Source organism: Citrus sinensis, chromosome 7 (assembly GCF_022201045.2).
Source record: "Citrus sinensis cultivar Valencia sweet orange chromosome 7, DVS_A1.0, whole genome shotgun sequence".
Classification (NCBI taxonomy): Eukaryota; Viridiplantae; Streptophyta; class Magnoliopsida; order Sapindales; family Rutaceae; genus Citrus; species Citrus sinensis.
The window spans coordinates 12,821,392-12,840,778 of record NC_068562.1 but is presented as its reverse complement, the minus strand read 5'-3'; the positions used below and the strand labels follow the sequence as shown (position 1 = coordinate 12,840,778).

General features: G+C 32.3%; 2 protein-coding genes, 1 long non-coding RNA gene and 1 pseudogene across 53 annotated transcripts in view; 2 read left to right on the top strand and 2 right to left on the bottom strand.

Annotated features, from left to right (window-relative positions):
• The window catches only part of LOC102610039 (protein REDUCED CHLOROPLAST COVERAGE 3-like), a 144,226-nt pseudogene that overhangs the window by 92,441 nt on the left and 32,398 nt on the right, over window positions 1-19,387 (bottom strand). The window lies entirely within an intron of this gene.
• Window positions 303-774, bottom strand: LOC127903782 (uncharacterized). The gene is made up of 3 exons (XR_008056587.1): window positions 631-774; window positions 475-537; window positions 303-381 (listed from the first exon to the last, which is right to left on the bottom strand). It is a non-coding gene; the product is annotated as an uncharacterized LOC127903782 (long non-coding RNA).
• LOC127903779 (receptor-like protein 56) lies at window positions 9,336-12,677 on the top strand. Of its 4 annotated transcripts, XR_008056584.1 has the most exons (4): window positions 9,336-9,982; window positions 10,065-10,209; window positions 10,410-10,479; window positions 11,982-12,677. XR_008056584.1 is itself a non-coding variant. In XM_052444730.1 (3 exons), the coding sequence occupies exons 1-3, from the start codon at window positions 9,757-9,759 to the stop codon at window positions 10,221-10,223; spliced, it is 309 nt and encodes a 102-aa protein (XP_052300690.1). In that variant the 5' UTR covers window positions 9,336-9,756; the 3' UTR covers window positions 10,224-10,769. The 4 variants fall into 4 exon arrangements, 1 of the variants encoding a protein (XP_052300690.1); XR_008056582.1 differs by having other exon boundaries at window positions 10,065-10,479; XM_052444730.1 differs by lacking the exon at window positions 11,982-12,677 and having other exon boundaries at window positions 10,065-10,115; window positions 10,192-10,769.
• LOC102629279 (receptor-like protein 14) overlaps window positions 16,728-19,387 on the top strand; it is a 146,281-nt gene continuing 143,621 nt past the window's right edge. For 8 of the 47 annotated variants that reach the window (XM_052444651.1, XM_052444652.1, XM_052444647.1 and 5 more), the window contains exons 1-7: window positions 16,730-17,313; window positions 17,398-17,553; window positions 17,666-17,746; window positions 18,287-18,352; window positions 18,472-18,537; window positions 18,856-18,924; window positions 19,045-19,110. In XM_052444651.1, coding sequence (XP_052300611.1) covers window positions 16,860-17,313; window positions 17,398-17,553; window positions 17,666-17,746; window positions 18,287-18,352; window positions 18,472-18,537; window positions 18,856-18,924; window positions 19,045-19,110 — 958 coding nt within the window. In that variant the 5' untranslated portion in view covers window positions 16,730-16,859. Of the gene's footprint in view, window positions 17,314-17,397; window positions 17,554-17,665; window positions 17,747-18,286; window positions 18,353-18,471; window positions 18,538-18,855; window positions 18,925-19,044; window positions 19,111-19,387 lie in introns of all 47 variants that reach the window. The other 39 variants (XM_052444638.1, XM_052444636.1, XM_052444642.1 and 36 more) reach the window with 21 other exon arrangements.

Here is a 19,387-nt window from a genome sequence, read left to right as displayed (position 1 = left end):
AATTTCTCAAAATATTGTATGTCATACAACATACAGTAATATCTAAAGATGACAATAATTCAATGTCTTGGAAAAGGTCAACAATGTCAAAAATTCTATCATGTAGTACAATTTTCAAAAAGGAACATTGATAATTCAATCCAGGAAGACTTGGGGGATTGTTTACATATAGAAAGATAAGTTGGGGGCTTTGTTTACATAAAGAAAGACAACATTTGTTTATTCCGATTTCCATGGGTGAATAGGTTACATGTCCGAGAGAGAAAGAGAGGGAGAAATTCCTCACCACACGACCTAAAGAGCGCATTTGTAGTCCCCTTAAATGCATAAAGTCTGTCAGTGTGCGGCCATCAACTGGAGAAAGTTCAAGTGATCCAAAGTCTGTTACCTAATAAAGAATGGAAATTAGTCCATAAACCATCCCCACACGTCTTAATTGGCTGCAACAAAGGCCCTAAATAAATTAAATAGTACCAGCTTTGGTAAAGCAATGTCATCATAATACTTGTATGCCATTTTCATAAGCTCATCCACTGCCTGCACAAGAAATTAATTTTACCAGCCATTCCATATGAAAATAAAACAAACCAAATTTAGCATAATGAAAACACAAAAAGTAGCAAACTTTACAGTTGAAATGCAAAACAAATTTGAGATTCTGAAACTTTTGAATGAAGGCCAGTGCCAGTTTCTTTCAATCGCAAGAAGGATTCTTCCGAAATTAGTTTTTTCAATTCCATCTCACAATTGAGCTCGCCATTGCTTTGCTGTCTACCATTAACTCCCACATTCATGCTGCACGGTCCATTGTCATTTTCAGTCTTAATATCATCCCCAGACCTCGTTGACTTGGTATCTGTTGGAGTTTCCTGCTTTTGTAGATGCTGCACCCAACAAGAACCAAGTTCTCATCTAATAGATCTTTCTGAAGCAGTTGGCTCCAGCTCTAACTTTGCTAAACTCTGTTTAATAACTCTTCTTACAAGATTTCTAAAAGCTTCTGAATTATCCAAATTGCACAGAGGTAATTGGTCTCCTCTAGCTGATTCAGCACTGAAAGACTTCTGAAGTACAAGCCTTAAGCTGCAATAAATAGTTTACCCTGTCAGAACAACTTAAATGGAGAAAGACATAAGAGTATATGAAACAAAGGCAGAATCCACCAAAGAAGGCCTAAATACTTTCTGAAATAGCACAATCTAAAAAGCTGATGACCTATTGCAGCAACTGAGCATCCACTGTAATTATACTTTCCTTTATCCTTTATTTGAACATCGATGTCTGTTGGTTATTTTGTTAATATAACAATTACAAACCAATGTCAGAGCACATAACTATAAACACTCAACCATTATTGTGAAAGCCATAACTAGATATCAGCTCTCTTTTCTTTGGCCTATTCATAAACTTAACACTTGAAGAAAACCTGGTTTAGAAATCTGACATCAACTCCCCTTAAGAGTTCAGACATCTACTGATTAGATCCCATCTAAACAGGAAGAAAAAGGAACAGGTGCTATCCTTTCTTAAGAATCCCCAACACCAGCATTTCAATCCTGTTCTATCTGGTAAAAATAAAGAGAATAACAATGCTCTGCATCATGAATTCAACTGTGATAGACACTAAGCAAAGAAGCTCATAACAGTTAGCATTTCTAAGATATCTTGCAGAATAGCTTAAAACTGTTATTGGTTGAAAGATAATTTTTCATATCTTACAGCCATTCTCCATCAGATAAAGAGTGAAACATCTTAATCCGACTGAAAAGCCACTCCCTGACAAAGGTAGAGCTATATTATTCCGCCCACGTAAGTAATTTCAGCTTTGATGAATGTCTTTTATGTGTGTGTTCTGTGAAAGTAAGCATAAGAAGTAAAGGAAAAATCGACTTACGTGAACAACTACACTCTCATCTGCAGTAACACCGTTTAGTAAATTCCTTTGAGCAACTTCTGCAGCAGACATACTAGATGACTGATTTCCTTTAATAGTAACCTCATATTTCAAGCTTCCATCTACTGTATCACATTTTACTGTAATGGACAAGTCTCCCACCCAATCTTCATGCAAGATTGCCCCCTTTTGGACATTGATTGTATCTTGAGTGTGTAAATTTGAATCAATGAGACGGCGTATTGCTCCAACAGCTTAAAAAATAGAGACGTCAACCTTTTTTGGATCAACCATGTAAAAAACGAAGACAAATAAATAAGTGAACATTAGGCTTACTTAAGATGGGGGAAGTGAGGTGAGAGAAAGAGAAGAATGTTGGGGAAAAATCAGGTTTTTAAATTTTTATAAAACCTTTTGAAGATCGCTCTCATATAATATATAAGAATTCGTATTCTAGAAATCGTACCTTGCAAATCCGAGTTGGCTTTTTCCGCTGAAGTGATTTAGGCTCCTAGATCACGATCTGCCACCACCACTCCTGTTAGATCACGATCCGTCACCACCACGCTTGTTAGATCACGAACTGTCACCAATGATCTTCCAGGTTATGACTCAGGTTCGATCTGCACTTGACGTGTGGGCGCCTTTATCACTACCAAAACAACTAGCACGAGAAAATCTTTCTCTCAATAATGGAGAGAAAAATCTTATTCTCTGATTTGTATAAAGTGGCTTCACTTTTTTTTCTTTTAGACAAAATAAGCCTTATATATCTCCCTTTAGTGAAAACCCTAGGCTCCAAATAATGCCCTAAATAAAACTCACGTTATTTTCTTTTTCAATAGGGGACCCGCCTTGTAAAATAACATAAGGCCCCTTATACAAAAGCTAATTAAATGGAGCCTCCCACTAAATGATATATTTAGGCTTTTGACCCAAATAGCTAGTTATCTTACTTATTAGTCCAGTAGTGGTGCAGTCAATTAAATGAGCTAACCCGGGGATCATTTGGGAACATACAATAGTGGCTACAATAATTAGGCCTGTAATTAAACTAGCCCAATTATTTAATTCCAAATCTACTCCACTAAAAGATTGGAACTGACTTCCATAATTGTATGCTCGAATAATAATTCGTCCCAAGCCACATTGATTTCTTTACTGCACAATCCTTTGTACCACATCGTTAATTAAATTGATATCTCAACTGTCCAATCAATTTAATAACATCTTATTCCTTGATCCTTACTGGTTTTCTCTAATGATCATTTTCAACATACTAAATATGTTGACACACTCTGGCCAGAGAATTCTATGATCAAGTACCGAAAACCTATCAAGAGATGTGTTGTACAAATTCTATATTGTTAATCCATAACTCCAATACTCATAATTGCTCCCACCAAGATACCGGGTAATCTTGACCACAAGGATGTGTCGTGCCCATTGGTAACTCAAATGAAATAACAATCACAATCATGAAATTATAATTAACTCAAGATTAAGATTACAGTAAAATCAACGCCTATGAGATTTAATAAGTCTGACAGTTATTACAAAGTTAATTAAATCTCATATGTGATCCTGTTCAATGTAGTCGTACTACATCAATAAATTCATACATGATTAAGACAAATCATTCAATGAATTTATTACAGTCTATACCTAAATAAAGCGCCCAACTTTATTTATCAACTGCGAACTAAATTTATTTAATCATAAGATAACTTGTATTTAAGTCTTCTGTGAATCCACATGGTGATCACATAAATACATATAATATGATTAAATGGACTTTAATACAAATATTAATGCAATTAAGATATTTGAATAAAATACCTCATTTATTTTATTAATCAGAAAAATTGTTTATTACAATTAAATAAACACATATGCTTTTAAAGAGCATATTTTCCCAACAAAGAAGTCATAAAACTCGGAGAGTTTCGGCGTCGGGTGAATGGCCGCCATGTCCAGACTCGGAGAAACCGCCGATGAAACTGGCGATGACGTGGCGTGGGGCCCGCTTCGGTTATCTGCTGCTGTTGTTGCTGCTCCATCAGACAGAGTGGCAGAGTTTAGTGAAGGTCGGTGGGGCCTACTGCCGTTCTTTTGGCACATGACTCTGATGATGGCGGCGATCGGGAGTTTCTGGACTTGGAGAACCGTGTGGTGCACGCGACGATGTCGAGAAGCCGCCGCACGTGTGCCACGGCCTGAGATTCCTCTGTGTAGTCCACTGCCAAGGACAGTGCCAAAAATGTAAATAACAAGGAATTGCCGGGCAAAGTTTTTTACTTTTATTATTTTATTTCTTTCTTTTAAATATTAATTGAAATATAAGTAGAGTTATTTGAAAGCCCTAAACTATTCGTCGAATTTATTTTTGAAAATAATTTTTTATAATTAAAATATTTCTAAATTAAATTACAATTATAAGTATTAAAAATGATAAAAAATAAATTTTTTGCTCTTTAAACAAGTCTTTAAATAAAATTTTGTTAATTTCTAATCATATTAATTATTCACAATAAAATTAGTAATTCTGAAATAATACACTTCTACAAACCTTCTTACTTCTGTTTACATTTCTGCCAACTAATATTCTTTTAAGGGTAATAGATTTTAACGCCTGGTTGAAAATTAGGATCACAAAGCGATAAGTCGTTTTTATATTAAATTGACTGTTCAATTAGTACAGTTGACTATATAAAAAAAAATCAATAAAACTTTGAATATCAACTAGAAAAAGTTTGTTAAGGCTCGTAAAAAGATTGGCAAAATTTTGTCATTTAATGATTAAACTAATAATGCTCCTAGAAATGAACTGCTTATTCTGTAACTTCTGAAATTTCTAAAGTTTAGGCCAGTTACTTAAATGCACCTTATTATTGTACTTTTGAGACAGCTTCAACTTTGACTTGAAATGCCATTTGGGCTTGTAGTTCAGTGGTGAACTATTGCTCTTAAAATTAAGAATGACTATGAGGGCAATAGTTCAAATTTCTATGGACTCAAACTCTCTCAATTAATTATAATTATGTGGAGATTACTTATAACATTTTTTTCCCTTGCGAAATGCGAGTGGAGTAGAGACATCCCTCTCTTATGAGGGATATTTGGCTGGGCATGTACTTTATAGAATAAAAATATAATAATGTAAGTCACATGTATATATCTAATTGTAAATATCAGTGATATGTTGTCATTTGTAAATATCTATGTGTAATACAGTAACCTGATACTTAATCAGTTAAAAAAAAAACTTTGACTTGAAATGACAAGGAAAGTTAAGTCCAAAATGTACAGCACAAAAAAGCATGGTAACGTTCCAAGTGTGCAGGACTAAGTGGACTGCATCAAATTGGTTTTTTTTTTAATGTTAAAAAATAAAATACTGTCATTTATTTATTTATTTAGTCAATTAATATAGTCAATAATTTTTTTCACTTTAATCTGTTTTTTTTCAATAATATTAAAAAATTCTTAAAAAACATACAATCAAATCAATATAGTTTACTAAAAGGCAAATGCTAAGTTACAATAATTGTAACATACATCCCTAATGTGAACCACACAAATTGTGGATCATACAATTTTGTGTGGTTCACATAAGGGATGTACGTTACAATTATTGTAACTTAGAGGCTCCCCTACTAAAATAGTATGGCGATGAACAACTAAAAAGATCTAAATGTTGATAATTAAAAATAACAAATAAAATGAGACCCACATCCACATGAATGAGATTTTTTTAATTCAGAAAATTGGACATGAGAGAGGTTCACCTGCCTTCAACCATTCTGAGCAAACATGGTTTCAGAGTAACCTCTACTCTATCATTCAATCTCTGCCCCTTGACCAGATAATAATAATAATAATAATAATGCATTAATATCATAAAGAAATAAATACATAAAAATAAGATGAGAAAAAAATAGTATCTAGTGTTTAATATTATCATAAAAAAATTCATAATCATATATAATGAAAAAAAAAGAGATAATAAAATATAGATACCTCGTGAGAGAGAGAATAATTTGTGAGGTGGCAAGTTTCTACATTGGAAGCCAATAATTTCTTCACATCAAGTATCTTGTCAGTGGAGATGCCCTTTGAGCAAATTTCAATCAAACAAAAAAAAAAGATGATTAATTAATAATTCATTTATATTTATAAAGTTTTACAAAATAATATGCTAATCATAGCTGGTGAGGGCAAAACAAGAAAGTATTAATGATAAGTGTAAATGTATACCTTGAGAACAACTTGCGATTCATATGGGGTGATGATTGTGATATCACGAACACTGGGCACTACTGCACAACAAAAAAAATCAATGAACATAAGGAAGCTAGAAAGCGGAAGCACTTTACAAAAAGCACTTTCCAATGAAAGAAGTGAATAAAAAGGATTAACAATTGAAGCCTTTCTCTTCTTTCTTCTTCTTGTCAGCCTTGGCTTTATTGGACTTGCCTCTTCCGGAGATTGGAGCCATAGTGATCTTTCCTCTTCAAGAACTTGGAGCCTACTCACCTTATTCCCATTCCTATCATCAATTTAATGACTAAACAAGTTATTCATTTGGATTTCTCCATTTCAATTCTCATTCCAGTTTAGTAAACACAGCCTTAAAGGAGACAATCCAACATGCAGGCTAAAAATAATTGGTGGTGTTGTGGAAGTTTGAATTCATAGACTTACAGCTCAGTCTAAATGTTCATTAAGTATAATTTAAAAATGAGCATTATTACCAAATGGTTGTGGCTCAGTTGGCAACGCAGGTTGAGTTTGTGGGAAAAGCTCTTGGGTTCAATCCCCACTAAACACGTCGTTTGGGAGGGGTAAAGAGCTTTAACTGTGACTACACCCCAAATTCGGATTAGTCGGGATCCAATTGCGTTTGCCAGATACCGAATGGCTTACACCAAAAAAAAAAATCAGCAATATATATATTTTTACTAATATTTGAATAAATATATGTATCCTTATTCATATTTTATCAAAAATGGATTGTAAAGAGGTTTGATGGAGATTGTTTTGTGGGGCAGGCACGCGAGGATCCAATGGATCTCACAGCGGAATCAACAAATTTTTCATTTAAAAAATATATAAAATTACATTATTTTAATTTATAAATCCTATCAGACCTGCCAAATTAGTATGCGCAGGCGCGCACCTCTTCAGCCTTTTCCCGGATTGTTGGGGACCGCAGACTGCAGCTCACGGTTGAATTTTCCCCGTAGCGTTCTTGACGTACGCCAATATTTTTAGTCAGCTTTAACTTTAAGCCTTTGTTTTATAAAAATTATTTCACCAGCAGATAACATGTATTTTGGGAAGTTTACATTGTGAAAGAAAGATATGCCTCAATTCACTCGTATCTTGTTCAAGCACATGCATTCAAAAGGCACAAATTGGTGGTCTAATCTATTGTGAAGCCTTGTACTTCATTTACATGATTATAGTCATCAGTGTCTTTTGCTTATTCGTTCACTTTTCCTTTCGTTAGTTATTGCGGAAACGCGTTTGAGTAGTCATCAAAATATGCATCAAATGTTGTGGCAATGAATAAATACAAAAAAGAGAAATGGGATTTGAAAACAACTCTCACAATCCGGCTGAGACGCCGCAATTTCGTTATGCAGCAAATGTTGTTGTGCCAATAGCCATGCACCTCAAACTAACCAATTTGCATCTTCAATTATTTCTTTGGTCGGTACTAAAGTCAAACTCATTTTGCCATAATATTCAAGTCAATATTTCAACATTCTTTTCTCTCTTGAATCTGGTCAAAGGTTTTAATTCACTCGTATCTTGCTAAAGCAGATGTAATATTCTCACTTACTTTGTTCAAAACTAGCTAGATATAGTAGAGCAACTCATTTGAATGATGTGCTAGAAAGCAAAGCGAAACTTGAAGGAGATATTCTAACATGCGGGCTCTAAAAATAATTTGTGGTATGCTGGAAGTTTTAGTTTATAGATTTAAAGCTCAGTCCAAAGATTTATTAATATTAAGTGTAATTTGAATATCAGTAATATATCTGTTTCTATCTATATTTTGTTAAAAGTGGATTATAAAGAGGCCAGATGAGGATTGTTGAGGACTGCAGGCCACAGGTAGGGATGGCAATGGGGCGGGGTGGGGGTGGGGATGCCTACCCCATTCCCCACCCCATTAAAATTTTTTGCCTCTATTCCCCACCCCATTCCCCAATAAATTTAGTGGGTTGGGGATGGGAAATCCCCACGTGGGGAATGATTCCCCCATCCCCACCCCATTCCCCATTTACTTGTTTAAATTTTTTTAAAAATCTCTAAAAGTTTGAAACAATATTTTAAACTGATATTAAAAGTGAAAAATATTTAAAGAGAGCAGCACCTTAAAAGAGAAAAGAAAATATAATAATATTTTAAAGTTAAAAAATATTGTAGGGTTTTCTTTTACTCATATTATGTTTATATTACATAAAAATTAAAAAATTATTAATTGACATTATAGTTAATAAAATAAAAATTGAAAACATATTTATATATAATGGGGATTGGGGTGGGGGTGGGGTGGGGAGTGTAATACCAAACCCCACCCCGTTAATAATTTGGGGATTACTTTTCTCCCACTCCCCACCCCATTCCCCAAAAATTATTAAAAATTTTCCCCATTTGGGGTGGGGCTCCATGGGGCTCCAAACCCGTGGAGGATTTTGCCATCCCCAGCCACAGGCCACGATAAGAGAGTGACCGCTCAATGCCTCTTTACAAAAACGTTTTCTCTTCATGAAAAACGTTTCTGAAAATGTCTAGCCAGAAGCTAAAAGCATTTCCATTTTGTTATTTTTCGTTTTCAGGAGCAGAAAACACTTATAAAGACAAATTACATGGTAACTTTTGATGTCACGTGATTTGCACATGATGCACTTAAGTCAGCTTGACCAAAAATTAATTTTTTTTTCCCCTAAAGGTAAATGGAGTGAGTAAAGCCGAAATTTATTTTTTAACCCTTCATCTCATTTCGAACTCAAATGGTTAATTGAACAAAACTGTTTTTAAATACTTGACCGCGCCTTTTGGGGGAAAAATAACAAATTGAGAAATGACACTTGATTGCAACTGGGTTTAAATTTTTACCGATGGAGTCAAATATATTTATGGGGTTTTTGATGTTTTCATCACTTGATGTTCAATGGCAACGGTATCTTACCTTAACAATCATTTGATGATTTTCCAGTAGCTTTCTTTGCGCCAATATTTTACTCAGTTTAAATTTTAATCCTTTATTTTAACAAATTAATTCACCAGTAGATAACATGTATTTTTTTGGCAAGAATTTACATTGCGAGAGAAAGACAAGCCTCGTTAAAGCAGATGCATTATTATTAGACGAAAAAGCACAAATTGGTGGTCTAATCTATTGTAAAGTCTTGTATTTATTTACATAATTATGGGTCATCAGAATCTTTTGCTTCATTCACTTCTCTTTTTCTTTAATTATCAAGGAAATGCGCAAAATTTTCATTCTGACTATCAAGTTGATAGTGTATCAAAGACTTAGTTTGCTAACATTTCCATGTGTGCATATGTAAGTCATGTATTTGCTAGACAACCAGAAAAACTTCAAGAGAGCAACAATTGACAGGTCAATCTTGTGAGTGTTTCTCTTGCAGTTAATATTAATAAAGAAAATGCTTTTGATGAAGTTGTCATTGTGGATTGGCATAGCTTTGATTCAGTTACATGGATACAAAGCATGATTGGAAACAGAGAGGATTGCTCTCTTGGAAATCAAGAGCTTCTTCATATCAGCCAGTGATGTTGGATATGATGACGACATTCTTTCTTCATGATTTGATGATGATGGAATGTCGTCTGATTGTTGTAACGATTGGGAGGGAGTTAAGTGCAACGCCACCACCCGACGGATGACGCAACTCTCACTCAATCAGAAAACAAAAATCAACTACTCTGATTATAACTCTTATTCTTATGGAGTTTCCCTTCTGAGTATGTCATTGTTTCACCCTTTTGAAGAATCGCAGTGCCTTGACTCATCTGATAATTGGTTTAAAGGCTTCTATGAGAATAAAGGTACAAGCACATGTGTATATTACTCATTCATAATTATTTTGTCAGTGACTAATTAATGATAATAATTTATATGCACTTGCAGCTTACGACAGCTTTGGGAGTTTGAAACAGCTAAAGATCTTAAATCTTGGTGGTAATTTCAACGACAACATATTTGAATACACTAACTTCACTTACCACTCTAAATCTTCGTTCCAATAACATTGAAGGTTCTACAATCAAGCAAGGTATATATGTCTGACGCCAGCAGAAATGCATGTCAGGCAAGTTAATCTCTTAAAATATTTATGTCTATTGTTTTGATCACTCAATCTAACAAGCGGCTCTTTAAGAAGGCTAGGTAAGCTACTGAAATTACCGATCTATCACAACGATCACAGTCTTCTACAATAATTTTATAGTAACATTTTGCTTTATATTGTTGTAGGATTGGCATATATATTTGACAAACTCGAAAGCAATTGGTCTTCGTGGTTGTGGAATAACCACACTTCAAGGTATTCCGCAACAATCACCCCTTCCTACTTAGTTTCCTAGTCCTTTTGGCAATGTTATGGCCCTTTATTTTTCAATTTTTTTTTTTAGTAAATCAGCTTAATTGGATCTTAACTAATCACTTTATTATAATTTTTAAGTCTAATTTTGAATTCCCATTCTTCATTCTTTTGATTCTCGATGCATAATTGACTAATTCTAACTTGATCAAATTTCAAATAGAACCACTGCTTTCTTTAATAAATTTTAGTCCTTAACATACTCATCACTATTTTCTAACATAACCTGCTCATTTCTTCACTCTTTCTTTTTTTCTGAATTTATTTATTTTTTTAAATCAACAATGATATCTATCTTCATTTCATTACTTATAGCTTTGAATGAAAAACGTTTTTTTAATAGCTCTTACATTTCAATGCTTTTGAAGTATTATTTATATCTATACATCAAAACTGGAAAAAAAAAATCTAAATCTAACTAATATGACATTTATCTTATGTTCATTAATTCTTGATACAGGATTAGCTAATTAAATTCAAATACTTGGAAGCATTGAATTTGAGTAGTAATTAATAATAATATAAACAGTTCTCTAGAAACCTAACGTGAACAATTTACACAGAATTGTTATGTTGAAACATGATAATTAAATATTTGCATTACTGATACACTTCATTCCTAATGATTTGTTGATCAAGTACTTGGACAAAATTATATATGAAGACCAGTTCGTTTGTGTTTTTCTTTTTTTCTTTTTGTTTTTCTTTGAATGCTGAGGAATAAATTAAATTTAAGACAAATTAATTGTATTTTAAGACAATTTATTATTTAAGAAGACAACTAAAATATTATGAGTTTCTCTTTACATTATCCAATAGGTTTAGAGGTTACAGAACCATTGTCCAATGAACAACATCACGTGAACAAATTCTTCCTCAGAAAATTATAATTATAAACAAGAAGGACTTCGGGCTATGATGAGCAAAAAGTTCACATCACTCTATTATTATTTTAAGTCTTGTACTGGATTTTGATTGAATTCGCTATAATTAGTTTTCATTCTATAAAATTTTGATCTTTTATTTTCAAGCAGGACTATGTAATTTGAAGAATCTTTTTGAGTTGGATCTAAGCTCAAATAACTTTGAGGGTCACCAATCTCAAAGTTCTTGATATTTCTAATAATCAATTAAGTGGTCATCACTTGAATAGTTGTTGAAATTTCAGAGGCTTAAAACATCCAAAAGTTGTGATCTTGAGTTACTGATGAGTCGGCTTATTTTTCTTTAGCCTTCCTCTGTTTTCCTTCTCAATTTCCTTTGCTTTCCTTTATTCAAATTTATTATGCTTATTTTTGTAATTTCTTTTACGAATAATTTACCAAACAAAAATGACAAAATTTCTTATCAGAGATCTTCAGATCACTCATCAAGTATTTATCCAACTTTAACGAGTCATACAAGAACTTGTCTGGTCTGATCCCAGACAAAAAACAATTTGGCAGGTTTGATGAAAAGAGTTATAATCTCGGTCTTTGTGGTCCAACAATTAATAAGAGTTGCACCAGAACAGAGGAAAATCAAGCAATAACATCCAATCGAGGAGAAGACGAAGATGAATCTGCAATTAAGATGAATCCTTTGGATGAACTCGTATTGGCGCTGGCCATGGTTTTCTTTCATTGATGCATGTACTGGTTGTTGTTTATATTGCCGTGTGAAATTTGTATATTTCATCCGTGATCTTGCTAGGGCATAGTTTATCGTTATCCTTCTTTTTTGTGTAATTGAACTTTTATGAATTAATTTTTAGTTCGTTGCTTTCAAGCCGGGTTCTTGAAAAATATACTAATTTTTATGCCTCCTTGTGCAATTCATTTGCTACATGAATCTGACGAATTTCTCGGACATGCGGTCTTAAGTCCAGAGTGAAGGCCTGAGTATTTCATGTACAGGTGTCTGTTGGTGATTTTGATTTAGAATTATGGACTTTGAATATTAGCGCATTTGCACTAGGAATATCAGTTATGAAATGACGAATGGAATCTTCTGTTTTTTGTTTCTCTGCTCTCTTTTACTTTCTTTCACAGTTACATTTTTCCTGTAAACAAAAATTTGTTTCTGAGTTTTCATTCACATATTTGTAATTTATCATCCAAAAGTTGCGTGCAATTTTCATATGATGTTAATGAATTAGCTTATTTTTCTTTGGCTTTCCTCTATCTATCTTCGAGCACTGATATTTGAACACTGTCAAGAAGCCACCAAGATAGAAAAACCAGTATTGTTTATACTACAATACCACTAGAACGCACAAAACGACAGTACCAGGCCATAGTTTACTTATTATTTCACTACAATTCAATGCTTGTATAGATTAATTATTTGATAATTCCATGCAAGTCCAAGCATACAATTCAATAGAAAATAATTATCGTAATTTTAGAAAGACAGTTTTGAAACAGTAATTGAAGGTATTCATTTGAACTTTTTATATTTACAGAGAAAAGTCTATTGGTGCTAGTTTCCAATTCATAAAAATAAGTCATCCGTGAAACACGCTTTGAAATTGGTTAGGCAGGCTGCAAAGTAAAACGTGATCGCCACTCAACCATCTTTAACATAAAAACGTACACTCCACGCTTGACTTGTAAAAACTGGAAATTTTCCGTGCTTTCAAGAATGCTGATCAAATTGGGGACGCAATGGACAATTCTTGATGATTTATTGGTTGACTGACTCTATCACTAATTTTAAATTTAAAAAATATATATAGAAAAATATTTGAAAACCAATATTTTTACATATTTCCTTACAAGTTTGAAATTTGATTTATATAATGAAATATTTCTATTAGCTATTAAATTTATCGTAATTTTAGAAAGGCATTTTTGAAACAGTAATTGAAACTCTTAGTTCATGGTTTGATGATGATGAACCTCCTTCATATGATGTTACTGATGAATTAGCTTATTTTTCTTTGGCTTTCCTCTGTCTTTCTTCGAGCACCGATATTTGAACACTATCAAGAAACCACCAAGATAGAAAAACGAGTATTGTTTATACTACAATACCACTAGTTTACTGTATCTTTCTTTTATGAGCAATTGAACTTTTTATGTATTAATTATAGCCGGTTGCTTTCAAGCGGGGTTTATGCCTTGTTGTGCAATTCATTTGCCATATGAATCTGAAGAATTTATTGTTCACTGAGATCTTAAGACTATGGAGTGAAGGCCTTAACAGAATTAGCTCGAGATGGCGCCAACATTAGCTCCATGTCCCACGGGTTAGTTGACAGAATACGTCAATCGAAGGTCGCCTTGTAGTGTGCGTGTTTGATTATATGATTATAATTATACGTCAATCGATGGATGTACTAATTCATGTTTCCATTGGCTTTCAAAACAAAAAATCTCAGTTTATTGTGAAATATACAAGCCCTTATACACACCGGATAAATTTCTAAACATGTATAAAAAATAGTTGATTATTGATTTTCACAAATTCCAATATATCAAACATCCTATTGAATTGTTAATTCCAAAGCACTTTTTTAAGTATCAATAGTGGAATAAATTATTTGATAATTTTAAACTCAAACTTATGCCTAAATTCTTTAAATTATCTCATTCAACTTTTATTTTATTAGTTGACTATCTCCATCAACTTTTGTAAAAAATAGAATTGACGACCATTTGTATGTTGGCTTAATTTGAAAGTCCGTCAACATTTATTTTCCATGGAGTATTAATGAAGTGTTTTTCCTCATTGGTTCAGGTCCTACAAGTCTTCGTCAGTCATTATAGAGACCAAAACTAATTATCTTTATCAGTGCCAATCACTATAAAGATTGATTTTGAATTAATATTAAGATCGATTGTCCAGTAACATTAAGATTGATTGAATCAATCTTTAAAAATCAATCAAACTTCCAATTATAATAATTGTGACTTTTTTTCATAAATTCTTAATTTTTGTATAAATCGAGCTTTTATGCTCATGATTGGTGAAGCAATAGAGCGAAAAATTTGATCTTGATAGGAAATATTAATTGAGCATACATTGGGTTTCGATGGACTAATCATTCATAGGTTTTGGTGGTCACCGTGATTGGCCTGTGATAAACTTTTAGTATAAATTAATATTGAACTTTCCCTAATTGCAAAGCCAATTCTCGTGGAATTCTACAACAACCATCCTGATTCTTGAATGGCCGCGAAAATTCCGCAAGCGATGAACCCTCTCTTACGCACCACTCATCCTCTATCACAACGATCAAAACAAAGATGAGGACGAAGACTATTAATCACCGAGAGTGATTTTCCCAAGCTTTGTCAATCACTACTAAGATTTATTACCAATCAATAATATCAGTTGACGCAAAGATTGATTGTCTTTTTTTTTCTTTTTTTGAGAATATCAGCGCTTGAATATATTGTTTGATATATATAAGTCAATGTAAACCCAATCATAAACCCAATCATACTCTTAAGTTATTTATATAAATTCTCAATATGGGTCTTCGATTTTAATTCGAGCTTCAATTCAAATTAATGCAAGGATACAAAGGGACTCAAGAGTTTTAGATATCGTTTCAATTTATTAACTTATTATTTCGGTGTACACCACAAATTTATGAGTAATTTATTAAAATGTCTAAACATGTATGAAAAATAATTGATTATTGATTTTCACAAATTTCAATATGTCAAACATCCTATTGAGTTATTAATTCCAAAGTACATTATTTAAGAATCAATGCTGGAATAAATTATTTGATAATTTCAAACCCAAACTTACGCTTAAATTCTTTAAATTATCTCAATCAACTTTTTTTTTTCTTAACTGGCCATCTTTATCAACTGTTGGAAAAAATAGAATTGACGACTACTTGTATGTTGGCCTAATTTGAAAGTCAGTCAACATTTATTTTCCATGTAATGTTAATGAAGCATTTCCCTCATTGGTCCAACATTGCAACATGTGGAATTTCAGGCTTACAATTCTTCATTAGTCATTACGGAGACCAAAACTGATTGTCTTAAGTGCCAATCACTATAAAAATTGATTGTCAGTCAATATCAAGATTGATTGTCATTTCAATATACGCCACAATTTTATGAGTAATTTATTAAAATCTTTAAATATGAATGAAAATTAGTTGATTATTGATTATCACAAATTTCAATATATCAAACATCCTATCGAACTATTAATTCCAAAGCATGTTATTTAAGAATCAATAATGAAATAAATTATTTGAATATTTCAAATCCAAACTCACGCTTGCGCTTTAACTCAATGATTGCATGTTTTAATAAATAAATTATTTGCGCATTTAAACTGCACCTCTCCGTATGTCATGCATCATATAAAATAACATTTCAATGTGATCCACACTTTTTATGAGTAAATTACCAAATACCAAATATATATATAGAAAATTACTTGATTAATTATTGATCATGAAATAATAAAAATCAATTTATCAAAAATCTAGTAAATAATTTTCAAAACCCATTAAATATTTGAGAATATCAAATATCAATGCTTGAATAGATTGTTGGATAATTCAATGCAAACCCAATCATACAATTCAATTTAAAAAAAAAAAAAAACCAATCATAGAGGGAAAAGAGTTGATGGCCACTTGTTTGTTGGCTTAATTTGAAAGTCAGTCAACTTTAATTTTCCACATAGTTGCAATAATATATGCAAAATTAGCTAGGGTCATTTAAATTGGACCCGTACATCGGTCCCATGTTCATACGAAATTTCTGTTTTTGTCATTTCGAGTGATTGTAATAGTAGTGAAGAGTGTAGACTGGAGCAATGGAAACTTTCCTTATCCGAATGCAGGAACACAAAGGGTCACAAGAGCTTCAAATAACATTTATGTGTTTTGTCATTTCAGACTACGCCACACTAACTAAACATACACGAAGATTTACGTTGATTAATTATTGATTTTCTAATAAATTGATTTAAACTTATCAAACAACCAATCAAATTCTTCTCAAAACACATTATTTAATAGATTGACTGATAATGCAATGGAAATCCAAACATACGGCTAAATTATTTAAATTCTCTCAGTCAACTTTTATTTTATTAGTTATGATTATCTCCATCAAACTATTGGAAAAATTTATAGTTTACAATCACTTTATCTATATTTTCCACGGGGTATTAATGAAGTGCTTTTTCCCGTTGGTCGAATGTTGCAAAACATGGAATGCTTACGAGTCTTCAAAGATGGCGATGTATTGGAAAGTCTTAAAAAAGTCTTCAGCCAATCAAATTGCAAGACCTGCGATAAACTTTTAGTATAAATTGCTCTGCAATGGAAAGTTGCTCATTGCACATTTAATTTTAACCAAATGAAAAGTTGCTCTGCAATGGAAAGTACTTCCTGTCTTAAGTTCTCATTAATGTCACTAATTTGGATTATTGTTTTGATGAATGAAATGCATGGATACAAAGCATGCTTGGAAACAGAGAGGACTGCTCTGTTGGAAATCAAGAGCTTCTTCATATCAATCAGTGATATTCGATATGATGACAAAATTCTTCCTTCATGGGTTGGTGAGGATGATGGAATGCCGTCTGATTGTTGTGATGATTGGGAGGGAGTTAAGTGCAACACCACCACACGACGCGTGATGCAACTCTCACTCAATGAGACGACAAAATTCAACTACCCTTTTAACTCCTTTTATGTTTATGAAGGACCTCCGACTTTGCTTCTGAATATGTCATTGTTTCATCCTTTTAAAGAATTGCAAAGGCTCGACTTATTCGGGAATCAGTTTACAGGCATCTATGAGAAGAGAGGTCCGTATATATGTATACATTTATATCTCGTCCATAAATATTTTCAGTGACTAATTAATAATAACACTTCATATGCATTTGCAGCTTACGATAGCTTTGGGAGTTTGAAGCAGCTGAAGACCTTAAATCTTGGTCGTAATAAATTCAACAACATCATATTACCATATTTGAATACACTAACTTCACTTACCACTCTGAATCTTGGTTTCAATAAGATTGAAGGTTCCAAAACCAAGCAAGGTATACATATACGTTTCAGGCCAGCAGATATACATGTCAGGCAACTTAATTAATTTCTTAATTAAAATATATATTTATATTGGCTTGATCAAAATTAATGTTTTCTGAGCAGGATTAGCAAATTTGAGATACTTGCAAGTGTTGGATCTAAGCAGGAACGCCAATATAACTAGTGGCTCTTTAACAAGGCTAGGTAGGCTACTGAGATAATTACCAAGTCAGCACACGGCAACAAGTCACTACCCAAATTCCTTGTGATATTATTATGCCCTTAATTTTTACACATGTATAATGTCAAATTAAAACCAATTTTTGACTGGAAAACTTGACAAACTTGACTACAATTGGTACACGGCAAAAAATTACTTTCTAATTTCTCAGTAAAATTAAAAAAAAATCATTTTTGAGTATATGATCAATTTAATTAGATCTGAGTCATATGCTTTATTACTACAATTATTTAATCTAATTTCTTAATTCTTTATTTTTTTCCCAAAGACGATTACTAAGATTTTTCTTCTTTCATGGCGCAAGATTAGCTAAATTAAAAAACTTGGAAGCGTTGGATTTGAGTTCTAATTATTATATACACGGTTCTTTAGACGATAATTTTTTTAATTAAACAATGTGCACAATTAATTTTCATTCAATATTTACCATATTATTTTAATTAAACAATTTAGACGAGAGTGACATATCTGTTATTGACAAAATTTATGTTTTTTTTTAACAGGATTAGCAAATTTGACAAACCTGCAAGTGTTGTATTTAAGCGATAATCAAAATCTGACAACGCTAGGTAGGCCACTGAATCTGAGATAAGAAGCAAATTAAATGTAGAATTAATGTTCATCAAACGCGCGGATCACATACAATGCCTTTAAATGTAATATTTTCATTTTTTATCGGCGCATGTAGGATTCGCAGATTTGCCAAACTTGAAAACATTGGATCTTGGTTCTTGTGGGATAACTACAATTCAAGGTATATAACAATTCACTTCCTCCAATGACAAAAATTGTTTTAGATGTTAATCAAGATGATAATATATTTGCATTTTTTTTAATTGCTTTTTTCACATTTTCAAGTTTACTCAAAGTGCAAACTAATTTACAAATTATGATTCAAACACTCCAAATATTGGTAATGCTAAAAGTGACGGTATATATTAAAATATCAATAGAAACAAAAAATAACAATGTGCACGGTTAATTTTCATTCAATATTTACCATATTATTTTAATTAAACAATTTAGATGAGAGTGACATATCTGTTATTGACAAAATTTATATTTTTTTTAGTAGGATTAGCAAATTTGACAAACCTGCAAGTGTTGTATTTAAGCGATAATCAAAATCTGACAACGCTAGGTAGGCCACTGAATTTGAGATAAGAAGCAAATTAAATGTAGAATTAATGTTCATCAAACGCGCGGATCACATACAATGCCTTTAAATGTAATATTTTCATTTTTTTATCGGCGCATGTAGGATTCGCAGATTTGCCAAACTTGAAAACATTGGATCTTGGTTATTGTGGGATAACTACAATTCAAGGTATATAACAATTCACTTCCTCCAATGATAAAAATTGTTTTACATGTTAATCAAGATGATAATATATTTGCATTTTTTAATTGCTTTTTTCACATTTTCAAGTTTACTCAAAGTGCAAACTAATTTACAAATTATGATTCAAACACTCCAAATCTTGGTAATGCTAAAAGTGACGGTATATATTAAAATATCAATAGAAACAAAAAAATAACAATGTGCACGGTTAATTTTCATTCAATATTTACCATATTATTTTAATTAAACAATTTAGATGAGA

What these genes read in the sequence shown, in the direction of transcription:
- LOC127903779 (XM_052444730.1), top strand. Translation starts at nt 9,757, where the DNA reads ATGTCGTCTGATTGTTGTAACGATTGGGAGGGAGTTAAGTGCAACGCC. An exon ending in AGGCTTCTATGAGAATAAAG is followed by an intron (nt 9,983 to 10,064) that starts GTACAAGCACAT and finishes ATGCACTTGCAG; the next exon opens with CTTACGACAGCTTTGGGAGT. An exon ending in AAAGATCTTAAATCTTGGTG is followed by an intron (nt 10,116 to 10,191) that starts GTAATTTCAACG and finishes ATAACATTGAAG; the next exon opens with GTTCTACAATCAAGCAAGGT.